Source organism: Lactuca sativa, chromosome 9 (assembly GCF_002870075.4).
Source record: "Lactuca sativa cultivar Salinas chromosome 9, Lsat_Salinas_v11, whole genome shotgun sequence".
NCBI classification, from domain to species: domain Eukaryota; kingdom Viridiplantae; phylum Streptophyta; class Magnoliopsida; order Asterales; family Asteraceae; genus Lactuca; species Lactuca sativa.
The window spans coordinates 75859635-75874033 of NC_056631.2; the positions used below are offsets into that span (position 1 = coordinate 75859635).

At 33.0% G+C, this 14399-nt stretch overlaps 1 protein-coding gene, 1 long non-coding RNA gene and 1 other non-coding gene across 3 annotated transcripts; 1 reads left to right on the forward strand and 2 right to left on the reverse strand.

The window, feature by feature from the left end:
- Window positions 1–4390: 4390 nt before the first annotated feature.
- LOC111918047 (uncharacterized protein At1g76660) lies at window positions 4391–6364 on the reverse strand. Its single transcript, XM_023913707.3, has 2 exons — window positions 6002–6364; window positions 4391–5419 (listed from the first exon to the last, which is right to left on the reverse strand). Exons 1-2 carry the CDS (start codon window positions 6092–6094, stop codon window positions 4502–4504), a joined length of 1011 nt encoding a protein of 336 aa, XP_023769475.1. The 5' UTR covers window positions 6095–6364; the 3' UTR covers window positions 4391–4501.
- A 702-nt stretch (window positions 6365–7066) lies between these two features.
- On the forward strand, window positions 7067–10051 carry LOC122195983 (uncharacterized). The gene is made up of 3 exons (XR_006187152.1): window positions 7067–7258; window positions 8823–8941; window positions 9587–10051. It is a non-coding gene; the product is annotated as an uncharacterized LOC122195983 (long non-coding RNA).
- Window positions 10052–11707: 1656 nt separating this feature from the next.
- Window positions 11708–11814, reverse strand: LOC111918073 (small nucleolar RNA R71). Its single transcript, XR_002859084.1, has one exon. It is a non-coding gene; the product is annotated as a small nucleolar RNA R71 (small nucleolar RNA).
- Window positions 11815–14399: the final 2585 nt, after the last annotated feature.

Sequence of the window (14399 nt, forward strand, 5' to 3'; positions counted from 1 at the left end):
AATCTTACATTTGTTTTTTGCAATTCCATAATGAAGAAAATATAGTGTGGAATCTAAAAAAAAATTTATAGTTAAACCCAATTATTAATCAATTATTTTAATTAAATTGTTAATTAAGAGATATTTTTTAGTTATATAAAATTATAATCGTTGATTTAAATAAATACGTGACCTTATAATTTGTATTAATATTATTTTAATGTTTATTCTAATGTTATTAATTTAATGTAATTAGAATGAAAATTTTGAAATTTGAAATTTGAAATGGAGAATCAATAGGTTGACAAATGGCATGTCATTAATTAAGGGACCTTATAAGATGACACATGACAAAAAGAGAATAAACTTATTCTTTTATTAGAATAGGATAAGGGATATATATATATATATATATGTGTGTGTGTGTGTGTGTGTGTGTTTGTGTGTGTGTGTGTGTTTAAATGAAAAATGATTTTAATTTTGTGGAGGTAAGAAATAATTTTAGCTACTCAGCCCTTGTGGCCATGAAGGTTCGTCTGTAGTGACTCCAGGGTATGAGGCAAAGCCTCATGTTTGCAGCGGAGGATTAGTCGGTACGCGAAAGCTGACCCGGAAACCATCGTTAGGGAAGTTCCGTTTTCAAAAAATGAAATGGATTGTAATGATTAGATGCATTTTTAATTCACTAAGAATTGAAAAAAAACGTAACTAGAAGTTCTAGATGAATCAAATAACATCAAATACTAAACCTAAAGTACAATACTAAATTATGGGGTAAGAAGAGTACGCAATGTGTTTAAGTTTTAATTAGACGTCACATGATAATGGAATGAGCTTTGACCCTAATCCACTTTAAACTCGTGTAAAATTAATGAGTTTGGATCATATCTTATGATTCGTTTATCCATTAACGACATATACCCGTTAACAATTTTATTAAGAGGGTCGAGTATGAATCACTATCGATCCGATCCGGTTATGACCCACCCTGTCTAATTTTGAAATATAAATTTATTATTTATAAATTATAAGTTATAAACTTATAATACATTTATTAATCATCAATCTTCACATACAAGAGTCGAGGAGTTAGACACTTAGACTGTTAGACGTTCCACTTCAACTTCCCAGTTCAGTTCCTAATCCAAAGCCGATTGCAGTCGACTCCGAAGTTTCAATATAATCGGTTTTATAATCTGTAACGGGTTTGGATCAAGACTGATCCAGTCCAAACTCAGCTCCATTGTCAGGTCTACTTATTAAGTTACTTAATTGTCTTTAAATTTTATATGATTTTTTACTAGCTCAACCAATATTTTTATAAACCAGGATTGACTTGAATCATAGACAAAAATATATTTTTAATTGACCCGATTTTTTACTGGGTCACAGCCTAATCCATTCAACAAACACCATAAGTTTTTTTATGGAATTACCTTAAATCATTGATAATTTATGATATTATAATTTTATACTAAAAAGACAACTTTTTCTTAAGTTTGACCAAAAGAATGAAAGGGTTTATTTTCTGGATAAATTCTTGTCTCCTAACAACTGATAACTTTGATTCATTAGAAAGATAGTTTAAGATATATAACAAATAAATAAACGTTTGTGTGTGACAAGTTAAATGTAACATTTTGAAAAATAGAAAACGTCATGGTAAAATAATAAAGATAATTTAGTTGTAGTATATTGTTATTTATTTAACACCTGAATGGATTTTATAAAAGATTAGGCAAAAGAAGTTTTGTATTGATCTGATTAATTCTCTATATTTGATACTAAACACAGTGTGTTAGTAATATAAATTTTATGTTACTATGGTAGAAAATATAGAAGAATAAGAGATGCAATAATTTCAACATAGGATCCATTGTGATTTGATGCATCCCCCATAGTCTCATGTCATAATCAATCCTGCAAAGCTTGCCAACCAGAAATGGCCACCAATTGCTACCATTAATGCCTTCCTACATTCCATTTTAATTCCGATATCCGTTTACACTTCAAATATTTGTTTAAATGGGTACCCATTTCCCCCAAAAACTATACAAAAATAAACATATTAAATGTATGTCAAAAGCAAGTATAACATTTATATACAAAGTCCATTTACTCTTCCTATCTGAATCAAATCGGTACCAATTTTGGATCTAATACAATTCAATCCGTCCTAATATTGAGATTGATGTTAACCGCAACTTTTTTTCTGAATCGACCACTACATGTATTTATACAATGATTGTTTGAAAAAAAAACACATCGAACATTGTACTATCACGAATGTTATATCTTACATTAACACTTCTCATGAACGAGTATATTCATGATACTTTCTTTCGATAATAATATTTGAACGGTGACAACATCAATCTATATATTTATTAAAAAAACAATCTTATTTATGTTTTATATTTAAAAGACAAATAAACTCCATCAACAAATTTTATTTTTTTTAAACGGCAAACCAATATACTCTTAATTATTATGATTAATGTTTTGTTTGATGTACTAACATAGTTGATAAAAAATAATTTTTGGTAAAAATTAATTTGATAAGTTAATTGAAAGATATAAAAAAACATTTAAAGCAATAGGTTTTCCATAATTAATTAATGATATATTAGAAGTATTTTTAAGAAACTCTTAAATGAGATTTTATCGATCATCCAACAAAGTTGGCTTGATTTATCCGATCATATTCTTTTAGAAAAAACTGCAAAAATGGTCCCTGTGACATGTATTTTTTCTGAGGTTTACTCAAAACTTCGACTTTTTTTGGCTTCATGATCATTTTGAGCTAGTTTCGTTGCAGATTTGGTCTCTCAATAAACTGAAATGACTCTAATACCATTGGGGTATTTATTTTCTATTTTTCTTTCATTTTTTTAAAATCTAATACTCATTCCTAATTGTCGATCTTTGAAGACTCAAATCTCTCTCTCTACAGGTTTTTCCAATCTGGGTCTCTTGGATTTCCATAATTTATTCGGAAATTCCCTTTTTGATTCTTTTATATGTGAAGCTACTTTAAAAAAGTACATAGATCTTTGTGAGGTCTAATTGTTTATTATCGACTTATCTGCTATTCGTTTGATGATTCAAACCTTTTAAAGCCTTGATGATTCAAACCTTTTAAGATTTATAGAAGGGGGAGAAGCTAGCGTTTATGATTCACAACAATAGGTGGAATTGGAGAGAAAGAAGATGCATAGAGTTAAGGATAAAGAAGACGAACAAATATGCAACTTGGGTTCTTTGGTGGTTATGCTCTTTCATCAACTGCTCAAAGAACAATCAAAATTGGTGGGTTCTTTTTTGCAGGTTTGAGATGGAATAGATGAAACTAAAAATGTCAGATGCCTTGGGCTGCTCGACATTCTCTTTTGGGAGGATTGACATTCTTGATACTCACATCTAGGTTAAGGGATTGGAATTCCTTATCGCTAATCTTTATCAATCGCCATGGACATGCTCTTTTCTATTTAAGCAGATGTATATAAATCAAGAACCGATGGCATAACATCAAAAACTTCCAAAACCCTTAGAGAACCTACAACTAAAACAAAGGTTTGACATCTAAAAAGAAACCCATATTTGAACATGTTCATCTTGTGTGTGTATGTGCTTTGAATCGATTATTGAACTAGAAGGTTTGAACTTATGAAATCGAGTTTTGAACAGATTTCTATTCGTCATGGCTCTATGGAATGAGATGAAATTTGGAGTTGAGGTACAAAGCAAAATCGAACGTCCAAGAACACATAGATCCAAAATCGGAAGTCCAAAAAAGGGTTTTTTAGAAGAAATCAAGAAATCTGTTTGTATGTGTGTTCTTGAGAGAGAGAGAGAGAGAGAGAGAGAGAGAGAGAGAGAGAGAGAGAGAGAGAGAGCCTATTATTGTTTAATTGTTTAACTAAATAAATAAATATTGGAGTTAAAAAAATAAAAGAAAAATAGTAAATAAATACCCAAAGGTATTCTGGTCATTTCTGTTTACTTACGGATCAAATCTCCAACGAAACTAGTTTAAAAGGACCATGAAGCCAAACAGAAAAAATGCACACTACAATGACTATTTTTATAGTTTTGTCATTCTTTGAACACAAACAAACTCTACAACTGGTAAAAAAAATAAATTATTATTGTAATAATATAGAAACTGAAAAAAATAGCCTTCAACGCTAGATGTTGTCAACATACCAGACACACAATAAGTCGTATAATAAGATAAACTCCAACTGGATCTTATAATGCAAGAAAAGCGTGAAAAAGAGTCATTTTTCGTCCATAAACTCCTCACATCTTATATCATCCAATTACCAATTGCCACGTGTCTTTTTATTTTATCTTTCTATTACGATAATTTAAATATCTTTCTATATGCAATCATAATACATGTAAAAAGTTAACTAACTCATAACAAATTCTATATATAAATTGCATACAACAAAAGCCCAAATGACAAATCAGATATCTGTACCTCTTAAGGGCATAATAGTAAATTACCCATTTACCCTCAGCTCGGCTTAACCGGCGTCTGTAACATAGGGAAAAATGTCCAATTCTTTTCAGACCCCAATTCCACACCAACACTCGGATTCATGTTGTCAAAATTAAAATCCCTATGTCCTGATGAAGTTCTAGAAGATTCTAGATTGTTCACGAGATCCAAATGAGTCAACTCAAACGAAACCCTATGGTCAACCAACGTTTCTCCCTTCGGTGAATTCGTTGCTGAGTTGGCAAGCGACGCCACCTCAGAGATCTGACTCATTTCGCCTCCATTTGGGGTCAATGAACCCGACCCTAATCTCGAACCCAATCCATTTGGGGTCAATGAACCCGACCCTAATCTCGAACCCCATCCATTCGGAGTCAAGGATCCGGAACTCAATCGTGAACCCAATTTCTTCGTGTTGTTATAAGGCTGGAACTCGTATTGTGAAAATGGGAATTTCTGATTTTGTTTTCTCGCACGTGCGAGTGATGACGTCAGCAACTGTGCGAATGGGACTTCGGGGGATGAAGGTGTGGTGATTTGAACGGATTCAGGAGGGGGTGTGAAGGAAGCGGTGGAGGGTTCGGTTGTGTAAGTTGAAAAGACAGGGGGTGAAACTAGCTGAGTCTCGTAAGCGTAGGGACCGATTGTGAAAATTGATGACGCGACTCCTTGGGATTTGAACGAGAGTAGACCGACTGGTGAGTAGGAGGCTGAGGGGGGATCTGATTGGAGGAACGACGCCGGAGAAGACGGCGGAGCAATGAAAGGGAATACGACGGTGTTTGTGGTGTTTGTGTTTTGGATTGTTGATGGTGCTGTTGGATTGGGTGCTGTTGATGATTCAGGAGCTAAAAGGGCGTGACTGATTTGTTTGCTTTGTTTGTATGATCCGAAACACCAGTATAGACTCCAGCAGCTGCTCCATCTTCTTTTCTGATCATAAAGATATCATAAGGAATGTGAATAATTTATAATTGGAAGTGGAGAGAACAAAACAGTCATATGATGATTGAATTTCTTAAATTGGATCTACAGGTATACTTGAGTAGGAATCAATCTTAAATCTCGCCATAATTATAAACATGGAATTGAAAAGAAGATGAATGATCCAGGATTCCAGGCAATTTATTGCATCCAATCACTAAAAGTCGTACCTATTTGGAGTAACAATAGCGAGAAAAATGAATATTATTCAGATGGAGCTTCAGAAGTGGTCCATCTATAATTAAATTCATAGCTTTTCCAATAATTTGAGAAAACTTGTGATTTTTCAATTCAACAGCTACACCTTCTTCAATTTCAAGCGATTATATCACTAAATTATACACAACTGATTTAACAAAACGAAATTTTCACTACCGATTGCACTTGAGAAAACGGAAAATGAATCGATCAGAATCGTCATGTAGCAAACGGAAACGTTCACAATATCAAGGATTCATTTGCTGTATCGATTCGTCAAGTTTTTCAACACATATACAGAGAAATCAAATCGGTTTGAAATTGGAAACAAACCTGAACGGAGGTCGGCTGAACGCGGCTCTCGGCGGAAACTATAGCGGTGGCTGCAGCGTTTACTGTCTCGACGCTGTTATTAACCAAACTCATATTGATACAATCTGTTCCACCGTCAACGCCGACTACGATTCACGGATTTGCCGATGATACATGGACGGAAAACTATAGGTTGATCAGAAATGCCACAAAAAATCATACAATAATCGAAAAACATCACATCAACTACATAAAGTAAGGAACAGAATTAAAAATGGTGATGATTTAATTAAAAAGTCTATGAGAAAAGGGAGGATGCACACGACGCCCCTGTCTCTCTCTCTCCTCTTCCTCTATCTAGCTGTGATTTTGTAATTATGTCGCACGTAACGCTAAGATTTTAAATATTATTTAAATAAGTGTATATGGTTGGTGGTAATGATGAAGTAATTAACTTAAACATTGGGGTTTGATTGGTAAGATCATGGCAAATTGCCAAATTGGAAATGTTCTTCAACTTTATAATCAAATAAAGATATATATTAAATGTAAAATAAACATATTTTAATTTGAAAGATATTCTTTAATGTATGGTATATATCTTCAATGATCAAATAAGAATCTATTTAATATTAAATAGATTTTTATTTTAGATAATAAGTTTTTTTATTTTATTTTATTTTATTTTTTTTATTCTTTATAATTTGATACTAATTTATGAGATATATTTTAAAACCAACTCCAATTTTACCATCAGAAAATACTTTATCTTTATAAAAATTAGAATAAAATATCTTTAAACTCCATTTACATACTATAAATTTACACTAAAATATATTTTAATATATAAATTCTAATATACGAATTATAATAGTTAAAAAAATCAACAAACCAATTAACTACTAATATTTTAGGAATGTTGTAACTCACATGAAGAAGAATGGATGCTCATATTTATAACCTTCATAAGTAGAATTTATATACATAGCTTCTCCAACCATTAACTTACCCAAACTCTACCCTATAAATAGAGGGTGTTATGTATTTGTCTTGAATATGATCAATAGAGGGTGTTATGTATTTGTCTTGAATATCTCATGTATCTCTAAAAACACTTATAAACACTTTATATGGTTAAATGGGAATGTTGTCATGATCCTTTGAGTTGAACTATTTTGCCTTACAATAAGTTATCAACACTTTGTTTAAAGTCATAAGCATTATACTCGACGTTTATTACTCGAGGTGTAACAAAATCGAATAGTTCAAGATCATTCGGTAAGTTTTTCTTGATATTCTATGATTCCATTTTTCGGCTTCTACAAGTTTAATACCATAAAATTATTGTCATTTGATATCACATACACGTTTTTAGCAAACTCTTAAATTACTGTTTAAGAGAAGTTTCATATATGCTAATGTTGTGTGATTTTTTCCGTGAATAGAAATTGCCATAATTAGGGATGGTAAAAAAACCCGAACCCGATGGGGAAACACGAAACCCGATTATATCGGGTCGGGTAACGGGTTGTTATCGGGTTCGGGGCAACGAGTGAGTTATCCTCGCCCCGACCCGACCCGCCCGATTATATATATATATATATATATATATATATGTTAATGGCACGCATCAAAGATAAAATACTTACTGTGGAAAATCTTTTTAGTTGTTAACAATCCGGTGTGAATGATCAATTTTTATGTTTTGACGTATTACACTAAAATTAAATAAAATAATTTTTAATATAACGTCGATTTAATTTTATTAAAGTGATTCATCATATTTTTAATTTAAAAGGGAGACTAGAACACATATTTTTTATAAGATATCGGGGTACCCTAAAACGGAATAAAGATTTCGTTATGAATTGTTGTAAACCCGATAAGAAACCTGAAACCCGACTAGAAAACCCGAACCCTAGCCATAATATGGAAACCTCTATATAAAATTTTTCATTTAATTTCTAAAGTCATTTATATGTTGAAGAGTTTCTTTTTATACACGATCATCTTTTTTTGGCCAATGTGCAATGTTTTAAAACCGGTTTTTTAATTGAACCGATATGTTGACCGGTTCCCGGTTCAACCGGTTCGACCGCCGGATCAACCGGTTTCTATAGTTTTCATATTTTTTCCTATTTCCCTACACATACATACATATATAAATCATGAATTTGATGTTTACAAATTCAAAGATTAAAAATACACATAAAAAATTGTAGATAAATCCAAAAACATTAAAATAACACATAACCATAAATTATAGTGTTTTACATCAATTCATATACGTCAAAAAGAAATAAAGTATAATACCGTAACAAAATATAGTTTTAAATGAATACAAACATATCAAAAAAAATTATCACATTTATCATATGTTTTTATTTAGAAAAAAACTAAATAGATATGAAAAAATTCACCAAAGTTTATTATGTAAATTGTTTTTTTTTTTCCATGTGTTTTTATTCGATTTAACCGGTTCAACCGGTTTATTTTGACCGGTTCAACCGGTTTTTTCAAAAAACCGTCCGGTTCAATCCGGTTCAGAAATCAATATAAAATCGGTGATAGTTGAACCGTTCACTGCACCGGTTCCCGGTCCAACCGGTTCGACCGGCCGGTTTAAACCAGTTTTAAAACATTGCCAATGTGTGTCTGAGTTTGGCAATTCCCTTTGTTTTAGATGTAATATGATTGTTTTCTTAGTAGAACCTAACAGTTCAAATAACAAATGGTCCCTGCATTTTTTGTTTAACTTGCCATTTCTTTTGTCAGAAAAAAACCATAAGTTACATAATATCCTCTATGGCTCATTTCTATCACATTTCAATATGATTGGTAGGTTGTAAGTAACGACTGGATTAACGGAACTCGTGGAAAGTTATAAGGTCATCTGTTATACCCACAACTAACCACTATAGTGGTGGGTGCCACATCATCACCACTAGCTACCACTAAAAGGTTGGGATACTCACCACTATATCCCTCTTATTTTTTGATTATTAAAATAAAAAAAAAATATTTTTTAATTAATTAAATTGTAGAGAGATGGAAAAAGGTAGAGAGAGATAGAGAGGAATAGAGAGAGAATGAAGCTGATTGAGTGTGGTGATCCGTGCTCCTCATCACATATGACCACGAAAATGTTCCACCACTAGCCACCACTAACACTATGTGATGGTGTTCACATTTGTGGTTAGTGACCACATAGACCACGGAAGCTCTCGTGATGACTATACCAAAAGGCCTAAATATACATTTTTATGAGTATATAATTACTTATTTATGTATTATAAATGGTTTTTTGTCCCTTTAGTATGCCTAAAGTTCTTTAAGAACTCTTACCATTTGCATGATAGATTTCAACAGTTTTTTCTGAAAACAAGGTTTTTTTTTTTTTTTTTTTTTTTTTTTTTTTTTTTTTTTTTTTAAATATGTATTAGTCATCTACCAAACGATATACACACATTTAAGTTGGAAAAATTATGAATAAGTGATGTGTGTATAATTAACTACATATTTAAGGCATATTTCTAATATTTTTAGCTACAATTATGCTTAATATGGAACAAAAGATACTTATTATGTTTAAAATATGTTTTGTAGCGGCGAAGACTTGCTCGGGACAAAAGGAGAGCATACGAGGAGATGGAAGCAGGAAACGAGAGCTAAAACTAAAGAAGAAAATAAGATGACTGAAGACCACGTCGTGGTGATATAACCACGACATGGTGATTGGAATATTAGCACCCATATGCTGACTTGGCAGACACATAATTTACTTGAAGACCATGTTGTGGTGGCGATCAACCGCGACGTTGTGGCCAGATTTCCACAATTATAAAATGCCAGGCATTAGGTCGAAATCAAGGGATGCATTCGGTTTTCAGAGGTTAATTGTGATTAATAACCCTTAGAAACCTAGAAGAAAGTCGAAATTCAAGTGAAGCTCAAGATTGAAGAAGATTTAGAAGGAATTCAACATTGATCTAGTTGGTTTGCTTATTAAACTTATGTGTAGCTTATTTTACTTATATTTAATATGTTTTTCTGCTACAATGAGAGGTTAAACACCTTTTACTTCTATTTGGTGAAGATGAACTTGATCCACATGAGTTGATTTCAAATTATTGGATGATTATATTTGATTTTACTTGTGTTTGATATATATAAACCCTAACATGTTTTAGTTCTAGTTTTTATTGCATATAAATCAGATTTTGTGTGTTAATTAACCATATTAATTGCATGAATCCATCTCCTAATTGTTTATGACCATTATATAATTAGAGCTAGGATTACTCACATCTTAGTTTAAGTAATTAAAGCTAGTAACTTTAGCTGTGTTAAAGAGCATAATTAGTATTAATCTGTGCTTGGTTGCTTGAATTGATCATATGAGAGTAACTCATGTCATTTATAGTCCAATTGTGCTATTATCAATTTGGTGTTTAACTTGTGCATGATCCTTACTTTTCCATTCATATATTGGTAGACCTAGATATTTGATCATAATAGCTAAATAATTGGTAATCAGTATAATCTATCCATAAGAAATCAATCATAGGAGAAAGTGAAATCGGATCTAGGCAACATGATTCTTGTAATACTTGAAGTTACTTTGTTTTCGTTGCTTGATTACTTGTTAGGTGATAGTTAAGTTATCCAGATCTTAAAATCAATAAAAAAACCCCAAGATCATAGTTTGTTTGTTGGTTTAATTAGAAGTGGTTAATTTAATTAATTGAATTCCGTTCCATGTTATCGACACCTGAATTACCTGAGCTAAACTATAATCTGACTAGGTACACTACCTATAAGTGCATAGTTAGTAAGAATTTGTTAGGTTATAAATTTAAAACTAATAGGTACTTTTGTGCATGCACATCAAAGTTTTTGGCGCCATTGTCGGGGAACGACTTATTTGGTTATTAGTTTAATTGCTTTTAGTTATTCGATTTTTTTGTGGGGTAAAAACCACAAAAAATTACTTTGGTTGCTTTTGTTTATTTTGTTTTTCTTTTTGAGACGCAACCACGTCGTGGTCTCGCTTCAGTGAATTTATTAGTTTATTGATTTTTATTCCTTTTATGCGTGGTTGTTTTGTTTCAGTGATTTATGACCCCGAGTATTTAAAACTCCAATTGTTCCTCCACTATAAGATCCATAATCCACTTTCCACAAGAAGAAGGACAAGAAGGGCGAATTGAGCAATACTTTCAAATCCGACAAATTTGAACTTTTTGAGAAGACTCCAAATAAGAAGGAAGTAGGATACGAGCCAGAATCCTCTACTGAAGGAAGTTTAGACGCTTCAGAGTTAAAGATCGAAGAAGAAGAAGAGATGGCAGGCATTACGAGAATGACGATGGGCGACTACAAGAAGAGGACACGTGAAGAACATGGACTAGGTCTAGTTCCACCCGAGATTCCAGCTAAGAGAAGTTTTGAGCTCAAAGGGAAAATTTTATCTAGGCTCAAGGACATACCTTTCGCAGGGAAAGAGATGAAGATGATTTCAAGCACATTGATGAGGTTAAAGATATTGCAAACTACTTTCACATTCCAAATGTGCCAAGAGAATCCATGTTACCAAGGATGCTTCTGGTGACAATTACCGGTGCAGCCAAGGTTTGGTTGAAGTCTCTTGCACCCGAATCTATTACCACATGGAAGAATCTTCATGATGCTTTTATTGAGCAATTTAGCCCACCTTCGAAGATTTCAAAGCTTAAGAAGAAGATAACCAACTTTCAACAAGAGGTTGAGGAGTCATTGTATGAAGCTTGGGAAAGATACAAGGGCTTGCTTATAAGTTTCCCTCAACATGATCTAAATCTTCAACAAGAATTTTCCATTTTCTATGATGGAGTGAATGTAACTACTAAACAACTTCTTGACTCACAAGGGCCAATGACGAAGAAGGAGCCACCAACTATAAAAGAGTTAATTGGAGAATTTGCAAAGTACTCGCGTGAGTACCATAATCCACGAGACGATGTTACAAGAGGAAAAGGAGATGGAAGGACTGAGAACTTAGCTGCAATCATAGCTAAACTAGATTCTATAAATAGGCGACAAAATTAGATCAGTCCATTCATGCCATTAGATTTGGGTGTGATAATTGTAGTGGTCCACATTTTTGACCAAGGATTGTGACTTAGATGAAAATGGGAACAAGAAAGCACAAGTGTTCTACTCAAGTTGTTACAAGTATGATGAAGATTGGAGGAAGCCCAATAAAGAGTGGTTACCATATAAAGAGTACAAGAAACAAAAGGATGAGAAGTATAGATAAACCGATAGAGGTTTCTATCAAAAATAGCAACCACTACCCGAAAAGAAGATGGATTTCAAGTCGGTACTTCATAGATTTATGGAAGCGTCTGAAAAGAGACATGATACTACTGATGCCAATATGAGAAATCATCAAGCTTCCATAAAAAATATAGAGACTCTGTTGGAATAGTGTCTAAAGCTGCAACTATATTAGGCAAGTATTTGATCCGGTTGAGCATGGTCCTTTTGGGTTGCCTTCACCATAACAACTTGACAGGATGATTTATTATGAGAGAAGAAGTATTATTAATATATTATGAGAATAATAATATTGTTATTTAATTAATATATGTCATAAATTAATTAGGAATTAATTTGGTGACTTAAAGAGATTAATTGAATAAAGGGGCATAAACTGTCAATTGTATGATAGTTGTACTTTGGGCTATAATCCCTTATAGATAAGGGGTGGACGGTTTCTAGGGCTTAGGATAGGCTTAGAATTCGTCCAAGGCTTATCATTAGGGTATTGGATTGCTTAGGGCCTAAGTTATCCAATTAGGGTTTAAGGGTGAAACCCTAGGAGCCTTACTAGTATAAATAGACCCTAAGGATTAAGGAAATCGGCACCTATGCTCTAGAAGAAACCCTGGCCGATTCTTGATCCCCTCTCCTCTCTCTCAAATCATCCTCTTGCTAGTTGGTGTTTGTAAGCCATTAGAGGAGTGACATTTGTGACTCTAAAGCTCCAAGGACAAGAAGATCAAGCAAGTGATTCAAGGTAATCTTCTAATTCTGATTTCTTATTGTTATTATGCTAGATTTACCATTAGAAGTCTTAGATTCAATGCATGTTCAATTAGAGAAACCTAGATCCAAGCATTAGGGTTTGTATGTGCACATAGGAATGTTCATATGGCTAAAACCTATTAGTGGTATCAGAGCCTAGATTGGTTTCTATTGAATTGATGCATTGGTTGCTTGTTTGATGCTTGCAAAATTCGAATTTTGTGTTTCTGCAAGATGAACTCGGCGAGTCCCATAGTGGACTCGGCGAGTAGGCTCGACTTGGCGAGTCCATTGTGGTACTCGGCGAGTTCGAGCGTCAGAAAGAGCTAATTTAGGGATTTCTTGCTGTTTATCTTTTGGATACTTACCTTAATCATGTTAGGTCAATATAAATCTGATTTTATGATATATTTGATTATATTCTTGACCTAATTGAAGATATTTATCAATTAATTGAATATTAGTTTCCTTATATGATAATTGATTAATTATTTAATTAAATTGGTAAATTGTTTTGTAAGAAATAATTAAATAAATCAAATATGGATAAGTATGTGATTAAATGTTAATTTAGATTGTTTGTTATTTGATCCCCTATGTTTTAAAAAGTTTAAAACTTGCCCTCATCTCCTCATTAAAAGTATAATATGAAATACAAAGTAACTACATGTTTTTCAAAATTCCCAATCCTAGTTACTTTAGGAAAAGTGAATTGATGCAATCCCATGAAATTACACTTTGCACCCTTGCTAAGAAGTTAGTGGAGCGTGTGTGGTTTACCGGCACACTAATTGGTTCTAAGAAAAGGTGGCAAAGGGTGATTCATTGTTTATCATAGTTCGATGGAGCGTGTGTGGTTTACCGGCACATCGAATAGGTGATTGTTACAATGAAGGCACCATGTGAATTTGCATGGTAATTCACACCCACTTTGTGATCCTCGGTATCCCAGTCACAAACGAGAGGGGCATATCGAGATTTAAACATGCCATTGAAAGGTTTCAATGAATCTCATCCAAACCTAGGAATTCTCAATACATTTAGAACTTAAAGTTATGTTTTCATGGTGGAGAATTAGTGAATCGTCATTCACTTACCTTCAAATTGTTTGCATGTTAGATTACGACATCCCTTTTATAATATGTAAATATTGTTATTGGATCCTAGCCCTAATATTTTCTTATTGGGTGATAATTAGGGATTAAAATTCTAATCTATCTTTGTCCTTTCTATTTGTAGATGTCGAACGCGAACAACGCTGATGCTAGCTCGTTCACATTGATGAGCCTTTGCCAAAAGGTGACTTTCGATGGGACGAACTTTAGCGAATGGATAAGATACATTCGCACAA

Excerpts from the sequence above, each read along its gene's own strand:
- LOC111918047 (XM_023913707.3), bottom strand. The coding sequence starts at position 6,094 with ATGAGTTTGGTTAATAACAGCGTCGAGACAGTAAACGCTGCAGCCACC. Across the intron at positions 5,420-6,001 it reads TTCAGCCGACCTCCGTTCAG|AAAAGAAGATGGAGCAGCTG; the intron begins GTTTGTTTCCAA and ends CTTTATGATCAG.